The sequence below is a fragment of the Melospiza melodia genome, chromosome 1 (genome assembly GCF_035770615.1).
Source record: "Melospiza melodia melodia isolate bMelMel2 chromosome 1, bMelMel2.pri, whole genome shotgun sequence".
NCBI lineage: Eukaryota > Metazoa > Chordata > Aves > Passeriformes > Passerellidae > Melospiza > Melospiza melodia.
This window is the reverse complement of record NC_086194.1, coordinates 113,812,849-113,837,320: the sequence shown is the minus strand read 5'-3', so window position 1 is coordinate 113,837,320 and position 24,472 is coordinate 113,812,849. Positions and strand designations below refer to the sequence as shown.

The 24,472-nt window shown below is 38.6% G+C and overlaps 1 protein-coding gene across 4 annotated transcripts in view; it reads left to right on the top strand.

Moving 5' to 3' along the window:
• Positions 1-24,472, top strand: part of CARMIL1 (capping protein regulator and myosin 1 linker 1) — a 188,935-nt gene that overhangs the window by 87,848 nt on the left and 76,615 nt on the right. For all 4 annotated transcript variants that reach the window (XM_063164873.1, XM_063164853.1, XM_063164863.1 and 1 more), the window contains exons 9-16: positions 4,406-4,481; positions 7,055-7,143; positions 12,125-12,219; positions 16,166-16,252; positions 19,945-20,048; positions 21,966-22,043; positions 22,159-22,235; positions 23,166-23,270. In XM_063164873.1, coding sequence (XP_063020943.1) covers positions 4,406-4,481; positions 7,055-7,143; positions 12,125-12,219; positions 16,166-16,252; positions 19,945-20,048; positions 21,966-22,043; positions 22,159-22,235; positions 23,166-23,270 — 711 coding nt within the window. The remainder of the gene's footprint in view (positions 1-4,405; positions 4,482-7,054; positions 7,144-12,124; positions 12,220-16,165; positions 16,253-19,944; positions 20,049-21,965; positions 22,044-22,158; positions 22,236-23,165; positions 23,271-24,472) is intronic.

Genomic DNA, 24,472 nt, shown 5'->3' with positions numbered 1-24,472 from the left:
TGTCATTATACAAAGGAAACTGAAAAATTTAAGAAAGTGTAAATAAGATCGAGAAAGCATTTGTTTCTTTGGGAGAAACCAGTGAAAGAATTTAGGATCTACCACAGATACAATGTTAAAATATCATAACAGAAAGGCTTGACATGGAGGTAGGTAAATAAGAGTATTTTGCCGCAGCATTCTTTGCAGGTTTAAGCTGTCTGGTGTGTGAACTTGCAGAATGTCCCATTCAAAGATGTAGCTCATTTTCTGTGCCACATTTTCACAGCCTGCAGTGAATCCCTTGGCAAAGTTACCAAGCAGTATCTGTGTTGACCAACTCAGAGGGAACGCAAGGCTACAGGGCTGCAGCTGGTGTGTGGCAGATGTAGCCAAAGACTCTTTCCTTGGTTGAGCCTTGCTGAAAGAGGATAAGGGAAGGAATACTATTAAGCACAAGCAAATTTGGGGCAAGAACTTAATGATGCCTTAAACATTTATTGCAAGAGGAAGTGATGAGAAGACTCTGGGACATTCTTGAGAAAGTCACCTACAGATACCCAGCCTCAATAGATAATAAATGTTTGAACAATTCATTAGGAAAGAGTAGATAGAATTGTTTTAAATATTTAGAATATCTCAACAGGTGCAAATGAGTTTGGTTTCCAGAAAATGAGATAATGGGGCTTGTTGTTTTAGAAAATATTTTCATTAAAATATACCTTACAAAATTGCTGAAGAAATGTGTTTGTGCTCTTAAGCAAAGTCTTTTCTTGTCTAAGTCCAAAGATTCAAATCTATTTTGGAGCCATTTAGATGCTATGGAATCCATCTTGTGATGAGAACATCTACATGTTGAGGACTGAACTAAAGAACACATTTTGGATTTAAATTTCAAGAAGATGAAAATTTTAAGAAAGCCAAACCCTTGTTATTCACTAAAAATACAAATTAGGAATGGAAATCCCAGTCAATTCAAGAATGTTTGTAAGCATTTTCCAATCTGTTTAAGACAGTGGAGCTGCTGTGAATTTACTGTGTAAATTCACAGTGTGTCATTATTCTTTTGGATTTTGAGAGACTGTTGTATATCCCATTCACCTAATTTTTGAGGTTGCTGAACCTATATAGTTTGTTGTGTAGGAGCTCTGGAGCAAGGTAGGAAGGTGCCTCAGTTCTCTAAATACAGGGCTATGCATTGCAAAAATAAACAATTTGTGTTTTTCCAAGTAAAACATTTCAGTTAAAGGTCAACATAAGATGGCATGAATTATAGATGAATTTAAGTTCCCAGAGCATCACAGCATGGCTTGCTGCATGGGAACATGACTTCTGAGGTTTTATATGAAGCTATGTTGTGTTGTGAACCAAATAATTGTTAAAAAAAGAAAAGACCCAAAGTGAAAAGTGAAAAAGGGCTTATTTGATATGGTTGCATGATCTTCATCTGTGTTGCATATGTATTAGCTTATTTGGATATTCAAAAAAGTTTAAAAAAAATGTAATTGTTTAGATTTTTTTCATTGTGCTGTTAAGATTTCTTGCCATCTGAAATACGTGGGGGGACTGGGAGGTTGAAAAAATGTGAAAGCATTAGATACACTGGAATCTTGTTGAGGCTTGGAGAGATTACCTGCATTCCAGAAGTACAGAATCTGTTTTTACTTTAAGATGGCACAGATTTATCTTTCATAAATACTACTTTATTCTGGATGGCAATTTTAATTAATGTGAACACCTCAGTGTAACTCAGTGAGGGAAAGTTATGAGAATGCCCTGCTATTGTAACTGGTTCTTAGTTTTCTTTCATACCATATTGGAAAAGAATTCAGGTTATTGTTAAAACCACATCTAGACTGCAATAGAATAAAATGAATCAAGCAATATATAATTTTGAAAAGAAAAACTCGATAACAAGAATATTTGGGTTAAATGAGCTTAAAGCAAGAGAAGGATTAGAGGTAAATTCCTGAAGGGCACCCTTCTGACCCACTGGTCAGAAGCACCTTCAGAAACTGGAACAAAAAGTCTTCCCTTAAAATCAGATGGTAGAATTTGATAAAGCAAAGTTTGTAGACAATAAGTACAGCTGCTTGCAGAACAGGCAGGGACTCCACTGTCTGCAGGAATGTTGGGAGTAGGGAAAGAGATGTGTGGAGGGGAGCAGTTGGTGTTTGTGGAGGTCCCAGGCAGATGTGTGCATGACGGGGGTTTGAACAACAGGCCTTGGATACCGCCAAAGATTAAACTATTCAAGAAACATTGTTGCAGCTGGACAGGAATATTTTAAAATAAATCAGCCCAGCTGATTTGCAAGTTCTCTTCTTTAAGTATTTCTTGAAAGTGTCATAGCTCTGCCCCCGAGACGGAGCAGCCCTTGTCTGTCCTTCAGCCATTTCTCTCCCGAGCCGCAGAAAGAAGGGGGAGAAAGGCACAGCCTCAGGCAAGCTCTGTCTGCAGCCACGCTCCTGTCCAGAAGAGCTGAGCTCTTGCCAGCCCTCCAAGCTGCCTTACCAGCTCCCTGGCAGTGTGAACACTTGCACTTGGTGATCCCCAATCATTGTCCTGCTGTTCCTTTGAGGAACTGGGCTGCTGCTGACAGCTGACCTACAAATGCTCGTGGTACCTTCTGCTGCTTTTGGAGGTGGTGCTCCACAGCATGACCAACTCTGCTCCACCGGTGCCAGCCTGTCCACTGTGTGCCCAGCTGTGCTGCATGGTTACTGCTGTATGAACAAACCAAAATTTCACCTGAAAAATTGCTCTTACATTCATTCCACTTCCAAGGCAAAGGCAGTGGCAAGGGAGGCATCAAAGCTGCAAATCCATTACCACCTTAGTCATCTTACCAGGGAACCACAGAGGGAGAAGCAAATTTCTCTGTCTGTGGGCATTCCATACTCCATGGAAAGATTCCTGCCTGCCCAGCCTAAGGGGGAGGTACTTCTGGGTTGTTATTTTTTCTCACCTAACATTTCTGCAGTTAGTTAGTGCTTTACATGGAGATGAAGTGTGTGTGTGGTGTGTGTTTGTGTAGGAGCAAAAACAACGCGGGGGACAGAAATAAATCTATACACTCGACAAAGCTGCTAAGTCTCTGCTCTGCTTGTGGAAACGAATTCACCACACAACGTGATGTGTGCTGTGAACAAGATGGAAAGATGGCTTAAATCCTTGAAGGGCACCCCACACTAGTTCCTTTGCAGGAGTGTGAAAATGTCTATTTGCATGAGCTTCTCAGTTGGTGAGCTACAGCCTTTTGCTGCAAAATGCTGCACCTTCGAATCTGTTACCTTAGTGATGGTTGTGCTTCCAAATGTAGCTACTGCAGTTCCCAATATAGCCCGTGGATTGCTTGTCCACGTGATGTCGCCTTGTCTCCTGGCTTTCCTGTGTGTTTAACAATCTCCCCAAAGTGTCTGCGTGTTTGCAGAGGAAAACTGGAGGAGGGGAAGAATAAAAAGAATATGGGAGAAGGGTGCTGCATGTTAAGTGCAGACCCGTGTACCTGCGTATGTCCTGAATGAAGGATTGGGCGGGGTTGGACTAGCTTATCAAAGCCAATACTTTAAAAATTCTCCCTAGAAAAACAGGCTTGAAAGGCACTGGTTTGCTGGTTTGATGAGTTAGTTTATGTATGTTACAGCTCTTTATTTCATTATGAAGACACAAGGACTTTCTAAGGAGCTGTTAAGCCTCTGTGTAGGTGTGTGTAAGTGTTTAATATGCAGCACCAAACTGATCAGAGTGCTGCACTGTTAAATGGTGTGATAGTGCTTGATGAATGAATCTGCTGGGGGGAGCGTGCAGACGTGACATTCATCAACGCCTGCTGCTGCAGGAACTTAACACAGGGAGAGCAGATCGCGTTAAGAGGCTTGGAGTGAAGAAAATGGGAATAATTTAGAATTTCATTTGTGAAATCCCTTTCGCAATTAAGGAGGGTTTGTGCTGAATGTCGCATTATCCTGTTGCAGGTCTCCTGTTTCCTGGGGGAATTTAACTATAAGAGATGAGACAAGGTGGTGTTCTCTAGAAGCATTCAGTCATGGAATTCTATTAAATCATCAGACTGCCAAAAAGCTTTTTAGCGTCATGCTAAATTATAATTAGAGGTGATTAAGAGGCTTAAACATGTCACAGGCTGAAGAAAAAGTTATGCTAAAAGTAGGAATGGCAGCCCAGACAAATTCCTGATTTAAAAATTCATACTAGAATGGATGCTAGTTGTCCAGCCAGAAATTTTTATTAAAATAAGAGGAAGACGTGCAGCTGCTATTTTTTAGAATGAAGAGCTTTGTGTAATGGGGATGGTAGGCAATTAGCATTGCAAAACTATGGGGAATGAGATATGGAAGAACACTTAGGAGATTGTTTCAAATGTCAGTTATATGAAATGTGTGTAAAAGTGTTTTTTCTTTTCTAGAGACTTAATACCTATAGTTGCTGCTCTGGAGTATAATCAGTGGTTTACAAAGCTGTCCTCCAAGGATCTGAAATTAGTAAGTAATAAATTGAAACAATATATCTGCTTCTACCAGGCTGTGCTGTGTTTTAAAGGATACTGTTACATTTTTTAAAGTGAAATATTTTTAGCAAATACAACTAGGCAATCTGTTGCCAAATTTTTTTTCCCTGGAATTGTATCAGAAAAATATAAACTGTTGGATAGTCAGTTTGCACCGTAAAAGCACTGCTGAGAATGAGGTCTTGTCAAAATTTCAAATGATGCGGTTTGAAAACTTTGTTGGTTGAAAGTAGTGGCCTATAAAACTTCATTAGGCATTGCTGACTCCCCCAGACAATATTATGTGACTGATTGGAAACTAACTTCAAAGCAGCCAGAAATCTTAGTTACTTTTGGAGGTGAAGACAAAAGGCCAAGATTATGTGGATTTTTTCCTGCATAAAGCACATTTTTTCTGTGTAATTTTCATTGCAACTTGATTATTTTCTCTCCCAGTTTTCCAAAACATTGATGTGTGCCACCAGTATTTTTCCATATCCGTTTTCATTGCTAAAAACAAAAACAGGGCATGTCTAAACAAGTTAGACGACTGAAAAAAGGGCCAAGAAAAGCAGTAATTCAGTGACAATTTAAATATGTCAAAATATGCTATTTCTCCTGAAGACTGTAGTCACAGGTGGAGTTAGTGGTTTGCTTGAGAAACTGCTTTTATGCTTGCCTCCAGAAGCTTTTGCCTTTAAAAATTAGTGTTACATTTCCTCTTGTTTAAATTGATGCCATTATATTGCTAAGCTATTATATTGCTAAGCTATCATTTCCAATGAAAATTCAGTAGGAACTTGGCAAAAGAGTAGGCAAAAAAACTTCTTTCCTGCTGGGAGATCTCTCTCAAAGTTATGCACAGAATGAAGGTGGTGGTATTTTTAGCACTGTTGTAGTTTGCTGTTAAAATCAACATTGTTAAAAGGTACAATGCCATTAATCAGTTTCTGCTTCAGTGAAATGAGATAGTTTGCTTAGTTAGAAGACTGACTGGTGTAGTTTGTTTAGAACAAAACCTGGCCATGTTATCTGAGATATATTTATGTGAATGTTTCAGGGTTTTTTCTTAGTAGCTTTCCTGTGGAAAACAAATAAACTTAGTCAGTCTAGGAAATGCATCAGTTACTTAAAAAACCCAACCTCTTATCGTCCACACATTTAATTTTTAAGTCAAAAATGAGGAAAATGTAGATTGTTGGGCAGTAAATCCATGCCCTAAGAGCACTGCCAAGGGTCACTATGAGGTCAGACGTGTCCGGAGGCCACCGAGTGCATTGTGTTTCACGAGTCCCACTCTGGCATTGTGTTTGATGCACAGTGCCCACATTGATTTTACAGTACAGGCATGAAACTTTCCACTTGCAGTCACAGTACTGTAGAAATATTGTGGTAATATTCTGAATTGTTAAAACATGGATGGTAAAGAAAGCATTGGGAAGATGGCTGAGTCGACTGTCTTCACCAAAAGTTGTCAACCTTTACCGCATAAAGGATTAATAAGATTTTACGTGAGTGGTAGAGCAGATTTGTTTTGTTTAGAGTGGGTTTTTTTGAACATTCAGTTAGTTTAAAAGTAAAAAAAAAAAACCACAAACCCTAAAAAATACACAAACTAGAAAATGTCAGATGGTCATTAGAGACAAAGATACCCCAGGTATGAATGTCACATTGTAGTCTTTAAAGGCAGGTAATAGAATAGTTTCAGCACTTCATGATCATGACTGAAATTCAGCTTTGGATATCACATGAATGCTGGTTAGTATGAGCTGTAGGGGGAAAAAGAAAAGTCAAATCCAGAAGCAAAATAAAAGTTTGTAATAAAAGGTGATGATGTACAGAGTTCATTGCATGGCTTTTGAATGATTACGGTTTTCTCTCTCTATCTGAATGAGCAGAGCAAACAAACTCTTTTGTTGTCATGTTTTGTTCATGGCACTTGCAAATATCCATGCAAATTCTAGAATTCAACCACAGAAAGAACATGAGATGGGATTTGCTTCTCCATAGGCTGGAAGAATTCATACTCAAATATACTGGCCCTTAACCACTAGTCCTAGGGAGCCTTTGGAGGACCTCTCTAGCTAGAGTACTTTTGCTCCTGAGGTTTTTGGGATTTTTTTTTGTTTGTTTGCCTTCTAACATATTTCTTTGTGTTTAGTTGTCATTCCTGGTCAGGCTTTATTCATTCTCCTTTGCACTAGTTACCACTTTTTTTCTGCAGAAGTAGTGTGCATATGATTAAGATTTCTTTTAAAATTGAGTGAGAGTTTTTCCTGAACCACATGATTTAGATTGTTTTCACTCTCATTATAAAAATTCTGCCCTTTTTGGTTAGGCAGCCTGATTCATTAGTTACTTGCTTTTAGTCTGCCTCCTGCTTCTCTTAAGTCTTTTCCAGAAGTCTTCTGTTCACTCTCCTGAATGTTTCTGGTATTTTTACTTTCTTATTTATGTATAACAAGAAGATGGTTGTGGCCTGGGTCCCATTACAACGTACAGCTTAACTCGATAACTGTCTGTTCCGTGTTTGTGTTCTTTAACTCTGTTCTGTCTTTTCTGTGGCAGTCCACTGATCTCTGTGAGCAGATACTGCGAGTGGTGAGTAGGTCCAGTCGCTTGGAAGAGCTGGTATTAGAGAATGCCGGGCTTAGAACGTAAGTAATTCCTTCACAATGTCGCTTCAGGTGCTGCTTGCTCCCACTAAAAGGGATGTGTGGTGTAGGTTAGCCAGAATAAGCATTAAAAAAGCTGTGCTCAATGTTTGTCTAGTTCTGAGGAGCCTCTAGTCACAAGCTTTTTATCAGATTTTCCAGAGGGTCTGTATGTCCAGGAAATCCCTTTCCACTGGTGTTTTTTAGGATTCTCCCTGGAAAGTTGGGCTAAGTAGAGCAAAGTGATTGAAAGAGAGCATAAACCTTAAACTGGCTCCTACTGTTCCTCTCCCAGATGTGGGTCCAATAGAAGTATCAACATCTTTTTATCATTTAAAAAACAGTGTTTTTTGTTAAAAAAACCCATACTATTCTATATGCCATATCATGTTGTTGTTTCATTTCCAAATGAGTTTGTGTTATCCTAATGTGGATTGCTGTCTGCTCAAATATAAAAGGACTTCTACATTAACGACTCTTTTGAAGAAAGTAGATCAGTAAGTTTAATGGCTTGCCATAGGCTTGGAAGGAAGATAGACAGGAATAAGCCATACAATTAAATCCTTGCATATGTTTTAAATACAGGAAGTTGTAGTTACTGGGTATTTGCTTTTTTTCCCCCTTCACAGGAAATAGAAGCAAAGTTCAAGTTACTTCCAGCTGTGCTAGTTATACTTGCAGTGCTTGTTTAAATGTTAGGGTAGTGTCCAAGACGATGCAGACAAGACACACTCTAGAGCTAATGAATTTTTTTTTTAATTAAAAAAGCAGTGTAAAGGTGGGAGAAGCAGAACACTATGCAGAATTACAAATAAAGGGAAATAAGCATAGTGGAGATATTTGGTGTGCCTTACATTGTCTCCTCTTCCATTATTGGAGTCTTTTTCTCCTTTTTAAAGTTCATTTTGCATTGAAATGCCTTTGAAAGAAAATTGCCTGCTTGACACAAGAAATTTGAGGTCGAGTTTGGAATAATATGGGAACTTTTTGATCACTAGTGCACTGCCTTTAATAGCTGTCATTCAAACATAAGCTCCTGGTTTTAATCTTGTTTTCCAGTATGTGCCTCAAAATCTAGTGATAATCATTAATATTGAAGGATATGTTGAATACCTTTGCACATTGCCTACCTTAATTTATCACAGTTGGATTAACTGCTTTCAGTTTTAACAGGACCTGACAGATAATCAACCTGTGACTTTGGTTTTCCTGTCTCCATCTACATGCAGAGTGTTTGGCATTGTGCCTTGGTGTGTATCTGTTCTGATCAACACTGTCTGTTTTTGCCAAGGATGCATTTGTCAGTTTTGCCATTTTTCATATCTGTTTGCTAGGAGACCCTGTTGTTGCTGGCTATCTTCCTTCCCATGGCTTACAGACCAGTCATTTTTAATGAGCTGTGATACAATGCCAAACCAGGGTTAAGCAAGAGTTACCAAGAGTAAAGCTGTAGGAAATAACCTGAGCAGCTGCAAGAACATATTTCTTCCTGCAGCAGAGTCAGTTTAAGATAATTCTGTTCTTTTCTATCTCCAGCCACTCATTTCTGTGATTTGGTTTGGGCCACAGCCTCATAAACACTTGTCATCCTCCCAAATGATGAAACAGCAAACTATTGTGCAGTAGCAGTAATAAAGACCCAGAACTAGGGAAGTGTGAACTTCCTGCTGGGAAAAACAGGATGTCAAATGAAAGCCCCTGTCTGATAAGATTTGTGCTTTCCAGTTTAGATGCTCTTGAAAATTTTATCCCCATTTCTATTGCTTTAACCACACATAAAGGATGCTGTTTAGATACCACTGGAAGGCTTCAATGCATATAGCAATCACTAATGATTTCGTAGTGTTTTAATTAACATTTATGATGTCCAGACCTCAGGGACAGCAGAGTCATTCAGGCTGGCCCCCAAAAAATAAGCTTGAAAAGAGTGTTAGTCTCTGAGGTATTTTAGAGGAATGAGGCAGTATGTGATAACCAAAATACTGATTTCTGAGTGGGCAGCTCAGCCTGTTGATTAGGCTGGGCTTTGGTGTCTACCAGCCTTTGAAGCTTGGCCTGACAGGCACAGGCTGTGTGTGGTGGGAGCTGCCTTTGGCCTGCGCTGTTGGGAGATGCTAAATGGCAAGGACTTGGATATTAGGAAAAGTTTCTTCCTCCAGAGGGTGGTTGGGTGCTGAAACAGGCTCCCCAGGGAGCCAGCCTGGCCCCAACCCTGCCAGAGCTCAAGGAGCATTTGGACAACAGTTTCAGGCACATGGTGGAGCTGTTGGGGTCCAACTCTGTTCAGCACCAGGAGTTGGACTCAATCCTTGGGAGTCCCTTCCAACTCAGGATATTCTGTGATTTCCATGGAACTGCAAGGCAGACTTCCCAGTCTGCAAAGGCCTGTTTGCAGAAGCTGATGCAAGTGGTTTATTTGTTGCACTTCCATGTTCTCTGAAAGCTGGCACGCAGAATGTCCCTGCCTCCTTTCACACTGTCCTGTGCAGCCTTGTTCCAAAGGGAATGGCCAGCTGCCACATGGGGAACAAGAGAAGTGCCTGTTGCTGGACTTTGAGGGCCTAGAGGGCCTTTGACAGTCAAGTGGAGTCTTCTCTTTCCCTTCTTGACAATGTCCTTAGACCTAACAGTGTTGCTTCCTCCCACATATCCTCTGTTTTTCTGTTACAGGGATGTTGTCTAGCCAGATCTCAAGGAATTGTTTTGTTTGTCTGAGAGTTCCAGATTGGTAGTATTCTGTCCCTTGATGTAATATCCTTAGTCTGTCGTATGTACAGTTGAATTGAATCTTTTTGGGGCTTTACCTCCAAGCCTCAATAAGCTTGTTTCAGCCAAGCATGGCTGTGTAATGCATACAGAGTAAGCTTCATGCTTTTTAGAAAGTTTCAGACTTAGACATGCTCTGTTCCTAAGTGTGCAGCCAAAAGAAGTAACAAATTTCATTACTTGAAGCAAATAGTGAACAAAGAAGGAGAAGAGATGTTCCCCCATGAGTAGAGCTAAGGTGCCTCTGTTTATGGCAGAGATTGCACAGGGAGTGTGTGTTATTTGTTGTATTTTTTTTTCCAAATGGGCCTTGGAGCCCTGTGAGCCCAATATAGATAATCCGGTGCTTTGTGGTGGGAGTTGCTTTGCTGTGCCTTTGCTGAGTAGTTCACACACACACTAGTTGTCCAAAACACTCTGGTAATCCTGCCTATGTTGCTGGCAAAAGCTGGAGCAGAGTTTGCAAACAAGCCTGGAGGTATAGGCAAAGTATTGTAATGACAAGAATCTGTTAGGGATAAAGGAAGAGGAGGAAACTCCTCAAGAGGAAAGGGTTTGTTGCTTTTTAATTCAAAACCTCATTTTTCTTGGCTGGACATAAGGAGCTTGATTCAGATGCCTAAGGGCAGGCATCTAGTACCATTTGAAATGCTGGAGGATTTTCAGAGTGTTGGCAAATGTCACTGAGGACCTACAGGAGATCTGTAGTCTTCTGCAGCAGCAGCTGGTAGCAAAGCAGGAGACCCTGGGGCCTGTCAGGTGGCAAGGTTTCAAGTCCAGAAGTTCTTTTTGTTGAGTGTTTGTATTCACATGCTGCTTGTATTTTAGGAAGAGAATGTGTTTTTCCTAAAGGCAGCCCTTCATCATGCATCTGCAGTGCTGGAACCAGTTCTAGCCCTAGAAGGACATAGGGTTTCAAAGAGAAATTAAACTTCCCTGGAGCATCCCTGTACTCCAGTAAACTTTGTAACTTCAGATAACCAAAAGCTATTGAGGCTGTTGCTGTTCAGCTTCCTTTCTTTTCCAAATACTAGAAGAGGATGCTGCCTCCTCTGTGGTTCTGAGCACAGAGTTTTGTGGTAGACACGATCTGTTCCAAGGAAAGAGGGCAGTGTTAATGAGCATTTTGATAGTTCTCCACCATTGGCCTACAGGAGAAGAAATAATATACTTCAAGGCAGAGAGAGAAAGAAGGAATTTCAAGACATCATTTTGCTTTCTATCTTGGCGTCTAACTTAGGTGAAGTAAGAGCACTGAAGTTACAGCCTCACTTTATCAACTACCTGCAGAAGGTGTAGTCCCTTATCACATCATAACTTCTCAGCTGATATGAGAACAGGTTGGAGGGTTTGTGTTAGAGCTGATAAAACATCAGCCTTCTGACTTCCTGCAAGGAATGTGTCTCCACCAGAGTGTGACAGTGTGGTGTGCAACAAAGGCCAAGCTAGCTTTCAGCTTGGTGCTGTGGGAGCGCAGAGCTTGCAGGCAGGGCAGTGCTCCCTTGCCTCTCAAGTGGCTTTGGAGCAGAGCTCATGCTGCTACATCTGCCCACCATAGTTGGTTAAGGTTGCTTTAAAGCTCTCTGTGCTGCCTGCCTGGCTGTTGTCAGCGTTACAGAACTGATACTCTGCATCTCTTTTGGATCCATTGCTGGGGCTGTGATCAGCCAGTCGTGCCCTTTGATGCTTCTTACTGTAAAAAGAAGCAAAAGACCAGCTTATCAGTGTGCTGCTGCTCTTTGAGAGAGCTATTCCTGCAGTTTTATAAGGTTAGAAATACTGCTGGATATGCTGCAAAGCCCATTTGAGTGACTATTGGCAGAAAGCTGTTGCCAGTGAGCAGGATGATGGCTTGTGAGTGAAGGAGGCGATGGTGTGCATCTCCAAATCCAGAGAGATGCAAGATGTGGTCAAGTTTTGAGATATTCTGTGTAACTCCTGCTTTATACCTTCAGATCTCTGTCAAAAGCATTTTAGTCTTTGATTGTGTACTCTTCAGGTCTCTTAGATCACAGAATGAATAAATAACAAAGTGACTCCCTGTGAAAGATAGCAAATTAGCCAGATAAGCATTGTTTAGAACCAGGAGGAATCAGTTAGTGCTCTCCACTAGCAAAGACCACTTGTGTCTAGTAATCCCTTGATGCTTTTAAGCTTTGTATGTGCTGTTGGCAGAGGAGATAACAGGATTCCTTCTCCCTCTCTTTTTTTGTTGCAGGGATTTTGCGCAGAAACTAGCCAGTGCCCTAGCCCATAATCCCAACTCAGGACTCCATACGATCAACCTTGCTAGCAATCCCCTCGAAGATAGAGGTACTGTAACATTTACATTTTTCCCTTTCTAGAAATGTAATAGAAGGATTATTGCTGCTGCACTCAGCTTTGCCTGAAGAATAGGTTATTGTTTAATGCTACTGTAAATTTCTGTTGTTCACAAATGACTGAGAATTGCCATTCTTTTTGACTTATGCATATCCATTGGTGTGTTGAGAAATATGTCTGAAACCAACCAAGGATTTTAAAGGAAGACCAAACACAGTGATTGTTTTTAAAAAAAACCTCTAGTTTTAAAGAGGTGTACCTTTTTAAAAGCAGTGTAATCAGTAGAAAGATGAAGCATAAGGCAACTTTGTTTATTGGTTTGCATTTTTCTGATGGTTTTATATTTTTATTTCAGCTGTAATGCCATATTTCTTTTCAGTATGAAAATTACCTCTTTTTCTCAGCTCTGTGGTGATGTTCAAGAATACTGGCATAACTGGCATTCCTATGGAGCAAAGTGCTGTTAACTCCACAAGATGGAAAATCAAGCTGAACAGCTCAGCTTTTCTCAGACTAGGCACCCCTAGGCATGATTTCAGTACATATCAAGTCATTCCTCTCCCTTGTCTACTCTTTTTTCACCCAAGAGGCATTTATTTTTAAAATAAGGTTACATTCTTTCAGTCTGGAGTTGACCCTTCAGCGTTGCCCATGTGAGATTTCCATTTGCTTCACTTAATGCATTCCAGGCACACACTGTTCTGGGATCAGACTGTCTTGTGCTCCTGTTGGGCCAGAAGAAAAATAAGAATTTTACACAGGGAACCTGTTCTTGTTTTATTTGGTTTGTTGGGGGAAATGTTCTATTCTCTTTGCTGTCATGATTCAAAATAGAAAAGCTGTTCATTCTGATTACAACCTGATGGACTCAGACTGTTGTTGACACAGAATTTTGTAGGTGTCTCTTCTTTCTTGCTGGTTCAGTGAGGAGAAAAATAGCTGGGAAGGAGGTTTTCTTCCCTTGTACATCTGTATCACTTTTCTTTTGACTAGAAGCAAGTATGATAATGTTTTGTTTTTAACCTATTCTGAGTAGTTTTTTATTTGAAATTGTTCACACGAATTGCTTTAACTCTTCTGATTACCTCTTGCCTGCTGATTATTGCTTGTCCTCGTTAAGAATTCTCATCACATGAAAGCCAGTGCTCCGCTGAAGAGCGTTTTTGTTACAATGTGCCGCAGGCCTACTGCATTTTACAGAAATTTTTGTTGCAAGCTGGAAAAAAGGCTGCTACATTGTTGATTCTGCTTTTGAAGAAGTGTATTTAGGTTGTGTTATTTGAAAGGGTTTTTTTTTTCCTAAGGAACTAATTTTTATCCTGGAAGCAAAACAATTGACCGAACATTGGGTACTCTACGGTGCAGGGGATCTTTTTTTCATTGTTTAAACATATCCATGCGGGTGCTTTCTTTGTAACACACCTATAGATTCAAGCCATTCCACAGTATCTACATATAAAACAAAAATGGAATGCAGAAACTACAGCTTGGAGAAATTAGTAGGGTTTTTCATTATCTCAGCCTCTCCTATCAAATATGCAATTAAGATTTGACCTTTTCATTAGAATGAGATAGGGTATGGAGTACTTAGAAATTAATTATAATTGTAATGTGCAAATACCGCAACTTTTCAATTCAGGAAAATTCCCCGGGTGCAAGGTAGATTTGACTTGGGTAAACTGGGGTGGTAGGAAGGATTTCACAAGTTAAAGTGGAAATTCATATAGACATATGGATTTTGGAAATTACCTTTTGAAAAATCACCTGCAGGAACTGGAACTAGATTATTTTGCAGTTATAAGGGAAACCACAGAGTTGTTTGTTTTCTGGAGAAGAGCATATTGGACCCTGTATGAACACAAACATGCACTAAGCTATTTTATGTTGTTGAGTACCAGTAACTGAAGGCATGATATTATTACATATTAATGCAACTGTTTGTATTCCAACAGCATGGGAAGTGGGTTTAGTTTACCTAAAGCATAGGACCTGTCTTTAGTTCAATACAGTGCAGTGTTTATATGCAGTGATTTTTTCACTGAGACCAGTCTCTTAATTTGTGTTTGGCTGTCCTTTATGGTACTGTCAATATTTGTGAGACTAATACCTGAAAAGTTTGTTATCAATCTTTTCTGTAAAAATCTAGCCACACTGAAGTGATGGCAGCTTTACTTTTGACTCTACTAGGATCAGAATTTAATCTAATATTTTGTTAAAAATAATGTAAAACAAACATACTGAAGCCTGGTAGTACTCAAATTCCAAACTGTGTGCCTGGATGCAGCTAACTCCATTTCTGCTATGTGAGCTGTCATCTCTGTTAAGCCATTAGCAAAAATTAGTCACCTAAAGGGTGTTCAAGGGCCAGAGCAACCAGAAGCAGTTTTTCTTTTCTGCACCTGATTCCATATCTTATAACTTAACCCCCATGCTAGTAAGATGTGAAAATTATTTAGCTTGGCTAGAACAATAATTGGCTTGCAGATTGTTAGCTAAATACAAAGATGGAGAGGTAAAACTATTTACTAAAGGTCTTAGTAAAAATAGTTTACAGCAGAAATTACATTTGTTGTATCCTTAGTGATAGTGATTGTCCTTATAGAGCTATGGAAGAAAATCCTGTTAGTATGATTTGATTCATTCTTGCTGAAAATTGGTGAAGGTATATGGTTACCTTTGTGCTTTACAGTAAATGATTCCAAGGTCTCATGGGTCTAATGCTTTAGCAATATAAATAAAAAAGTGTGTATTGTTTTGAGCTGCATGGGTGTTGCGTGCAATGCTTTTACAAAGAGCATTAAAAAAAGACCCTACCACAGTATCTGCAAGGTAGCTGGCCCCTCCATTATCAATGATAAGTAAAACAGAATAAAACCAGAGTAAATGTAGGTATGTGACCTGCAGTTTCACAGACTGTTCCATGTCTGTGTATGTGGAAAGGGTATCAGCTTTTTAATTTACTATGTTTTCAATCAAGTAAAAGATTTTACCCTCTTTCTCTGTGCCCTTTTCTCTCCAAATGAATTGCTGTAGACAACTGTATTTCGCACCTCAGGTTAAGCCTGGAGTTTCTATGTTGATTTATTACTCAAATAAATATTTCACAGCTTAGTTGCATTGTTATTTAGGATGTACCCTCTTAATCAAATATCAATCTTTTGCTTAAAATGGAGCATTAAATTTGTGGAGTCAGGAACTTGGACACACTGGGTAAAGGCTTTAATGCAAAGTGCCATCTTATGGTCTTCTTCTTTTGTTGAATTTGTGCTGAGGTAGTCCAGTCTCAGCATCTTAATAGGTTTTTACTCTTCAGGAATTGCAAGTAGTTGTGCCATTTCCAAGCCTGTGTCCTGGCTGGTAGCCTGCAGGCTGCTGTAAGGGAATTAAGTGGTCATTATGACTTGGTCAAGGTTTCAGGCTCTTGGGGTTTGCCTCAGAAAAAGAGGGTGATGTTGGCTAATGTGGGTGCCTTTCTTGCCTTGACAGCCCTTCCTTTTAAAAGAAAATAAAAATAGTTTGAAGTTTTGTGTGAAACACCACTGTTGGGTTTTAGTTTGCACTAAGATTTTTTAATTTAGTTTATTTCCTGAAACATAAAGATTCCAGATTTTCCAAATGCTGACTGCTTGGTGTATGTAATAGCTTCACTTTGACTCCTTCCCAAAAGTACATGTGTATTATGAAGTTTTTAAACTAATTAAGGAGGATTACTGATGGTTAAAAACAAAGTTTCCTATCTGTTGTTCAGTGGTTAGCAAAGCAGGGATCTTGATTACATCAGTAAGAGGGTCATAAAATGACAGAGCCCACCTGCACAGTGAATGGAATTCTTCCTCAAGTGTCACTGGTGCAGTTTGCCCCTGCTGAGATTTGCTGGGAAAACCTGAGGTCACAGAGCTCACCTGAAAACATCTGTTTTGTCTTTGCTCCCCAACAGGTGTGTCATCTTTGAGCATCCAGTTCGCTAAACTTCCAAAGGGACTGAAGCATTTAAATTTATCTAAAACCTCCTTGTCACCTAAAGGTAGGTTTTGTAAATATGCCTCTTTCTCCTCTAAAACTTTCAGACTTACATACAAAGAATACTTTTTCCTTAGCAGATTATATAATTATTCATTTTGTTAATTATTTACATGTATTTTCTCAACAGTGCAGCTGCTTTTTTAGCAGTCATGGGTTGCTGAACCCTGAGCTGGGTTCTGAGTACCCTGCAGCACTTTGATAAACTCAGACTTGCTTCTGTAAGGGTTAAGTTTGAACCTGTATTATAAAGGAAGACTGAAATTAGGGTTGACATAAAAGATATGTTTCATATGCACTTCAAAAAAATGTCTGAAGCAAAAATGTGTAGGGGAATTTCCAAATGTTTTGTATGTACACAGTGCTTTTATGAAACCAAGCATTGTGACAATAGCTGGTGAGTGATTTGCTCTGTCTAAAGACTTCTTTGTTTTATAATTTACAAATTTCTGATTTTATATTGTAATTGAAATGGTTGTATGTTTTAAAAGCAATAACAGCAGTGAAGCAGAAGCTAGAAGCTTTCAGGATTTTTTACATTTTTGTTTTACAAATAATAGGAGCAGTGACCTCTTGCACAGATGGCACAAACCCAGGGTCTCCTGTATAGGTAATGGGTGTTAAAAATAGAAAAACCACAGTGACATTATTGCTGCTTTTTTGTAGATGTTGATGACCTGGAAAAGATGACTGAGTTAGCAGTATGAAGGACATCAGTTGATAACAGACAGAAACCATGCCCTTTTATCCTCTTTATTATTGCTCTGTGAAGTGCAGATTCTGTATTCTCCTTAGCTTCAAGGATTAACCTGGGGAATTATGGGTGGGGTAAAGGAGTTTTTGCTGTTTTATTGTGGGTGCCTATGGCTCTTATTATGCTTACATAAACAATAAATCCTAACATGAGTTTATTCAATAATTATTTTCACTAAAAATACTTTTATTGAGCTCTGAGGTTGTTGTTTTCTACTGCTAGCTCAGTTTCTGGTGACAGTTGGTTTAGAATCTTGACTAATGTAACATGTACTCTTGAAATGAGATACTTGTGAATTTAACAGAAATGTAGGCAGTTCTAGTATGTTCATTCATGCTCTACTTTTCTTCATGTGAGCTGAATTATTTCAGCAAGTGATTATGAAGTTTGAGTTGAGAGAACATTCTAGCAACATTTCCTTCTTCTTAAAGAATGAATGCCAGCTTGATGAAGTTCACCCACACATCTCTTGTCAGTGAAAGTGAATTCTGAGGTTATTAAAAGAATTTGAAGGTTTTTAACATCCTTTTAAAAGATGATCTTTAAGCAAAAGCTAAAAATATTTTCCAGTATGTCTAATACTGATGACCTCCAGATTAACGCATTACCATTAATGTTGTCCCATGGAAGCTCCACAGTATTTCTTAAAAATAGTATATGCCATGTCTTAAAATGGGAATTCTTACAACCCTCAGGACCTGAAGCAACTCAGGTTGCTGCAAAGCTGTCAGTTCCTCTCTAACCTAAGAAGACAGTAATGATTTGGTTTTAACATGGGAGGCTATTTTTGAACTTTTAATACTCTCTGTGGAGAAAGTCTAAAAGAGTCCCTGGATTTTGGATTCAGTAGACTCCAAAGTGCATGTATTTTTCACTCCAACCTTTTTTTTGCCTTTTTTTTTTAATTTTTTCCCTTTTATCTTTTTTAAATTTTTTTTTTGAGCTTTTCATAAATTCAGAACAAAACCTCACAGGTTTTGACCTTATTTTAAAAGTGCTTTCTATTTGAGATAAGTTTCTAAGATTGACAAGTGAAGTTCAGGTGGCAACTTCCCAGCTGATCTTTCTTCAAATATTGTATCTCAAAGTTCCTGAGAGCTATTAACAGTCTGAGCCTCCTGAGAGTGGTAAAAGAGCATAAAAGATTATCTGCAAATGAAAGTGAGATTACTGTTGGAGTATAGCACGAGGTAGTGTGAAGTTCAAACATAAATTTATTGATTTGAAGATTCTGGTTAAATGGAAAATTCTAGTATAGTCATTCAAAGATAAAACTTGCTTTTCTGAGTCCAAGCCAGAGGCTAATTAAAGAAATCCCTCATTCACATTGTTTGCCTTCACTGATGTGACTGATTTTGAGCACTTGGCCCTTTTAAAGCATGAAACAAGCAGTGATATTATTAATTGTTTGCTAGCTGTTCTTCTCCCTCAAACTCAGACACTGCTTCCAAACTCCCAGAATTGGTTCTTGATTATACATGCTGAATTGCTGGTATTTTAACCCAGCTGGAGCCCCAGCTGATAACAAGGTACCATTGAGCAACAAGGACAAAATTGCATTTGTTCCTTCTTCTTGGTGTTGCTTGCAAATGTTGTTGAGAAGGCTCACTAAAGTGAATCCAAAGCTGTAATGTCAAGCTTTTAAACAGAGCTTTTAAATAGTTTTTGAAGTTTCAAAAAGTATTAGTTTGCAGTTTACCTTTAGCAACAGGGTGTAGATTCAACAACACCATCTCAAGCTAAAATAAAAATTACGCTAAGCAGAAAATATTTGAGACTTGACAAGGATGTTGCTGTGCTTTGATATTTTCCAGTTTCAAAAGCCTCCTGAAACCAAGAGCCACAGTACTGATATGGGAGACTTTGTTAATATTTGAAAGCTCATAAAATTAAAGCACTGACATCAGTATTTTTGTCTTCAGTAGCTTGCTAGCTGTTTCTTCTACATCCTCACTGGCAAATCACTTTCATAAGTTTTTAAGTGGAGACTGGATGTGTTTAATCCATTGAATGCCCATCCAGTTTCACTGACCAGCTTTGAGAAATGGTTGAATGTTGTGTGGTAGATCCCTTGCCTTCTGTATAGCTTTGGCCAGGAACTTGAAAAAAAAATTGCTGCATCAACTAAAGGACACAGTGATGCTTATACATGTAAGAAAAATGTGCATGTAGTGCTTGAAAGACAGCAAAGACCATCTACAGTAAATTGATAAGTTGATGATAAGCTGCAGAGTCCTCAGATGAAATTTAGATTTGAAGAAATCAGAAATAGCCATGTCCTAATTTGTATTTTGAAAAGCTGAAAAGTTTCAATGGAAGAAAGCCCTGACTGGTTTGTTCCCAATGTGAGCTTTTGAATTTTAATGTGAAAAATATGTGTTTGTTCTGATAAGCAACTGAGAGTCTTTATGCGTCTCTTGGTACTTTTAATTAACTATTTTTATGAAATTACAGGCAAATACATGAATTGAAGTATTTTTAATTTCTAGGTCTCATCAGTTGCTTTTGAAGTTCCGGCAATTATAATTGTTAATGTACTTGGTCTTCCACAGATGCTTACATCTACTTCCACAGATAGTTTTATTTAAATATAATTGTTTGTAGGAAGACACTGGCTTAACATTATGGAGTAAACTGTGTTTTTAAAATCTGTTTGAAAATGGATCTGAATACATCCTGGATCTGGGACATATACCACGCTGTGGCTCCGTCAGGGAAGTTGTTAGAGTGTGGTCCAGGGGGAACTGGGCATGCTGTGCCAGGGAAAGGTCCCATACCTGCCTGGTGATCTGTGTTCCTCAGCTGCAGTACATTGATGGCAGTAGGAGGTCATTGAACATTTGCACGAGTCTGTGTTCACTGAAATTGTGCACTTGCAGGCTCTGGGCCACTTTTGTGTGGAGCTGGCTCGGCTGAGTGAGTTGTGACCTCTTTTTTGTCAGGGGTGAACAGCCTTTCCCAGTCACTGAGTGCCAACTCGCTGATCGCCAGCACGCTCGTCTATCTCGACCTCTCAGGGAACGCGCTCCGCGGAGATGATCTCTCAGTAAGCGCTTTCCTCTCACCGGGAGACAATTAATGTGTGTTAATTAACGCTTGAGAGACAGGCAATAACCTTTTGGTTTAGATCCTCTTTGGCCTTTATTTCTGTACAGTTTTAGTAGGGATAGAAAATAACAGTTTTATTTCTGGACTTCGGTATAAAGTCAGAGAACTGCCCCACACAACTAAAAAAATCCACATAATTTTAGTTTATGCCTTTAGTCTTTGGCTTATCCTGATACATGAGGAAAGTGCAAGGATACCATTTTTTTCCCAGTGGATTTGCTATTCTCTCTGAGTTCTGTTTGAAAGTGACAAAATGCCATTAAAAAGCCCTCATAATCTTTTTAATGATAAGAATATTACAAATTTTTCATTGAAAGGCTGGAAGCAAATTATTTCTTATGACTTGTAAAGAATTAATTTCTGCTTTTCAGTATTTTTGTTTGTATAAATAAATTTGGGCACCTTGTTGACATGTGCTGGTGAAACCCATGATTCTTTGGAGAATGTAATTATTTTTTAGAGTCCCATGAAGATAGAGCTGTATTTCCTCCCTAGTGAAATCCATTTACTTCTCAATTAGTATATATTCACTTTCTGACTGTTACATTTGCATTTCTCTTTGACATCAAAAGTTATGTGCACGTGACTGTCAGGTTTTGAATTCTAAGTATTGAACATCTAGAAGATGCAAAACTATGGTCAAGCAATCTCATCATTTAAAGTGCTGTCAGATATGACTTCATGGCTTTTTCACATATCTTACTTGCAGATTCATCAGCATATTTAGAGAACTAGACTTTTCAGACATGAGGTGAAAGGGCCAGAGGGACAACAGGGTTTTAAAGGTAGCAAATAAATAGTTAAATGTAAGTAAAGACGCACAGTGAATTACTCTGAGTGAATAACATAGTAAATTATGTAAAAACAAAAGGTAAAACAAAATGTAATAAATAAATCTTTGGCAGGCAGTGTTTAAAAACACCTAAGGTCTACCTACAATATTTTAAGGGATAAATGCAGGAAGTTGGGCTTTTCTTAGCTTGTCAGAGGGATGGTTCAAAGATAAAGATTATTCATACTGAGATCTCTTAATCTGCGGAATCAGTTTTCTAACAGGAGCAAGGAAATCCTGTTATTTAGCTATTAAAATAAACCCTGGGAAAGTGTGGAAATTTTCGAAGTGAGGACTTCTCCTGCATTGTAGTTATAGGAGCTAAATGACCTAGTTTTTGGGAAGATGGATCTATTTTAGAAATGTTAAGTGTGCACTGTTTGGCTGGATTTCATGTGGAGTTGAGCTTTCCACTTTCCTCTGAATTAGGTCACACTTTTATCTTTCTATGTTGCTCTCTGAGACTAAAAAGAGCCCAAAATGAAACAGGTTATAGTAAGAAGTTTTATATATGCTAACATTTGCATGACATATTGTAGGCAGTACCGAAGTCATCAATGTTAGTCTTCTTACTGGTTCTGTATTCTCCCTTAAACCTGTAATGTGCAGCTAATATTAAGAGCTAACCATGGATTTCAGGTGCAAATTAGTTGCTTCCCTCATGCTTAAGGAGTCTGGCTTTAACTTACGAACCAATTAGCCTTTCTGAAATGTAACAGCAATCTGAGTTACATCACAAATCTTTGTTTAATTATCATCTTAGTTAATTATCATCTGCTGCGAAAGTTAAATGCAGTAACTCAAGACCTGTGCTTTAAGAGAAATGTTGGGTAAGTGTAGTCTGAGCTCTGTTTTCCTACTATTAAAAAAAAGCCTACAAATGTAAAACATTTTGTATGATTAGGTGAAGTTTCAGGTGATTTTATAGTAAAAGCCAAAAATGCAATGACAGATAGTGATCTAGTAACAGTTGTCGTAATATGAAAATTAACGTCTGTAATGCTTTCTGTCAAATAATTATAGAGCCTGTACAATTTTTTGGCCCAGCCAAATGCCCTTGTTCATCTGGATTTATCCAACACGGAGTGTGCACTAGATATGGTAAAGACCATTTTTGTTGCTATTTCAATACCAAGGGGACATTCCCCACCTTCTATCCCTAAGTACTTTTTTTGGTTAATATAAATTAAAATGATTTGCCCTTATTTTGAACCAGGTGTGTGGAGCCCTCCTTCGTGGATGCCTTCAGCATCTAGCTGTCCTTAGCCTCTCAAGGACTCTGTTTTCTCACAGGTACAATTTAAATGTCATTACCCTCAACTCCTGCAGTATTTTGGTTTATAATTTTTTGCACTTATGTAGCACCTTTCTTTTTAAGAATAAATCTAAGACTTTTTTTTTATAAAGCCTTAGAAGTCTTAGTGCTCAATGAAGTAGATACTACTTATTCTAAGCAAAATATTTTCTTTCCCTTTCTGCTCTTTGCTAAAGGTCTGTAAAGTAAGCTGCCTTGTGTAATACGTGTTTGTGTGATACTGCTGCAATAGAAAGTCTGTATATATCTTTTGTCTCTAAAGGGCAAAGCACCACACTTTGAAGTCTGGCTGACTTGATTCCTCTTTATATATGATTTTTAAAGTTTGTATTTTTCATGATTTGATGATGGGTGCAAATGCTTTTCTTCCTGTTTTGTCATCTGCTGGGAGGAATTCCCATTGAAAGTCTTTGAGATTGAACATTTACTTTATAGAGAACTTGCATTGTACGAAATATTTGGTTCCATTTTCTTCAGATTGAAGCTTTGGGTCCTTATCAGAGATGACACCTAATTGTTGCTAAGGTATTCTAGCATTGAGTAATTATTTCTAGTGGTGAAAAAGCAATTTCAGGGTTTTGTTCATGTCCTGTTCAATCTTCTGCTTGTGAGATGTAAGTATGTTCACTATTAAGCAAATCTAAATGATCATTCTTTGAAGTTCACCAAACAGGAGGTAGATAGTAATGTCTTCTGTGCAGCAGTGCAGTTGTGAGGATTGTTTGTTGAATCAACATTTTGATGACATTATAATTCTAAGCTAATTGAGAGCCACTGATTACAGAACTGCTGAAGGTAGAGCAATTAAACTGGTAAAAGATCATTACATTTCTGATGGCTTGCATTCACTATTTATTGGAATGAGGAGTATCTAAATGCTACTTCTTAATGAATCTGTTTATTTACAGAAAAGGAAAAGAAGTCCCTCCCTCCTTCAAACAGTTTTTCAGCAGCTCACTTGCTTTGATGCAGATTAACCTTTCAGGAACTAAACTCCCTCCTGAGCCTCTAAAGTAAGAATTTAATTTCATTTTCTCCTGTGCCTAAAACCTAGTTTGCATTTTTGTTATATGAGTGCCTCATATTTTTAAAAGGAAGGGGGAAAGAATTTTGCTTTCTTTTTTTTTTTCCCCACTGTACATTATTGATGTTACAAGAATGAGTTTTGTGATGGTCATACATTCATAAAATGTTCTTTCTATCTCACAGTTGAGACTATTAATCATATTTTTTGCTCTGGGAATGTCACAGTTGTTTAGCTTCTGTCAGCGTTTTTTTTTGGGTATATTTATTCTTTGTGGCTTACGAACAAAACTGCTTCACAGTGAAATGGGATTATAGGCTTGTGTGAGCACCATTCCTTTGGGACTGCATTATTGCAACAGCCATAATGAAACAGAACCTGTTGCAGTGTTTGGGAGGAGAAACCTATTGCACTGAGCTGTGTTCTCCTTTTGGGGAGGAGACAATGGCAGCAATTTCCAGGAGTGCTAAGTGGAATGAGTCTTTTTGTTGTATGTCACCCAGCCTGTGACTAACAGGTTCTGCAGGCTGAGGGAAATTGTAAAGCACTGTCACCCTTCTTGTGATGTGTCTGGATTTGAACTATGAAATTTTCAGACATGAAGTTTTTAAAGTGTGTTTTAAAGTCAAGAGAGGCTTAGATAGGCTATCTGTAATTCTGGCAGAATACTGGTGTTTATTTGGCTTAATTAAAGAAAGGGCTCTTTTCAAAGTGTTATCTTCCTAACTAATATACATTAAAATACACATAACTTTATCTGTAGCAGATGCCTAGACATGTTCACTACCCATTTTGCAACCTTAATATGGATATATGTGCATGGATGTATCCTTTTATTTTTGGGAGCCTGCCTTCTGAGGAGAAGGGTAATGGGGAGTAGCTAATGGACAGGAGTTAATGGCAAAATTGCAGATGTAGTATAGATATCAAGAGTAGTTAGTGAGAATGTGATGGAAAGCTTTTGATACTGGAAGAAGCGAAGGGAGGGAAGAGTGACAAGTGCAACAGCAGAAAGAGAAGTGCATGTCATTCTGGATTATTTTTTCTTAAGGCAATTCAGTATTGAAGAGGGCAGTACAATATCTCAGAGCCGCAGAATGTGTCACGTTGGGAGGGATCATTGTGGGTCATTTGGTCCAACCTCCCTGCTTAAGTAGGGTCATCCTTACAGCACATGGCACAGGATTGCAT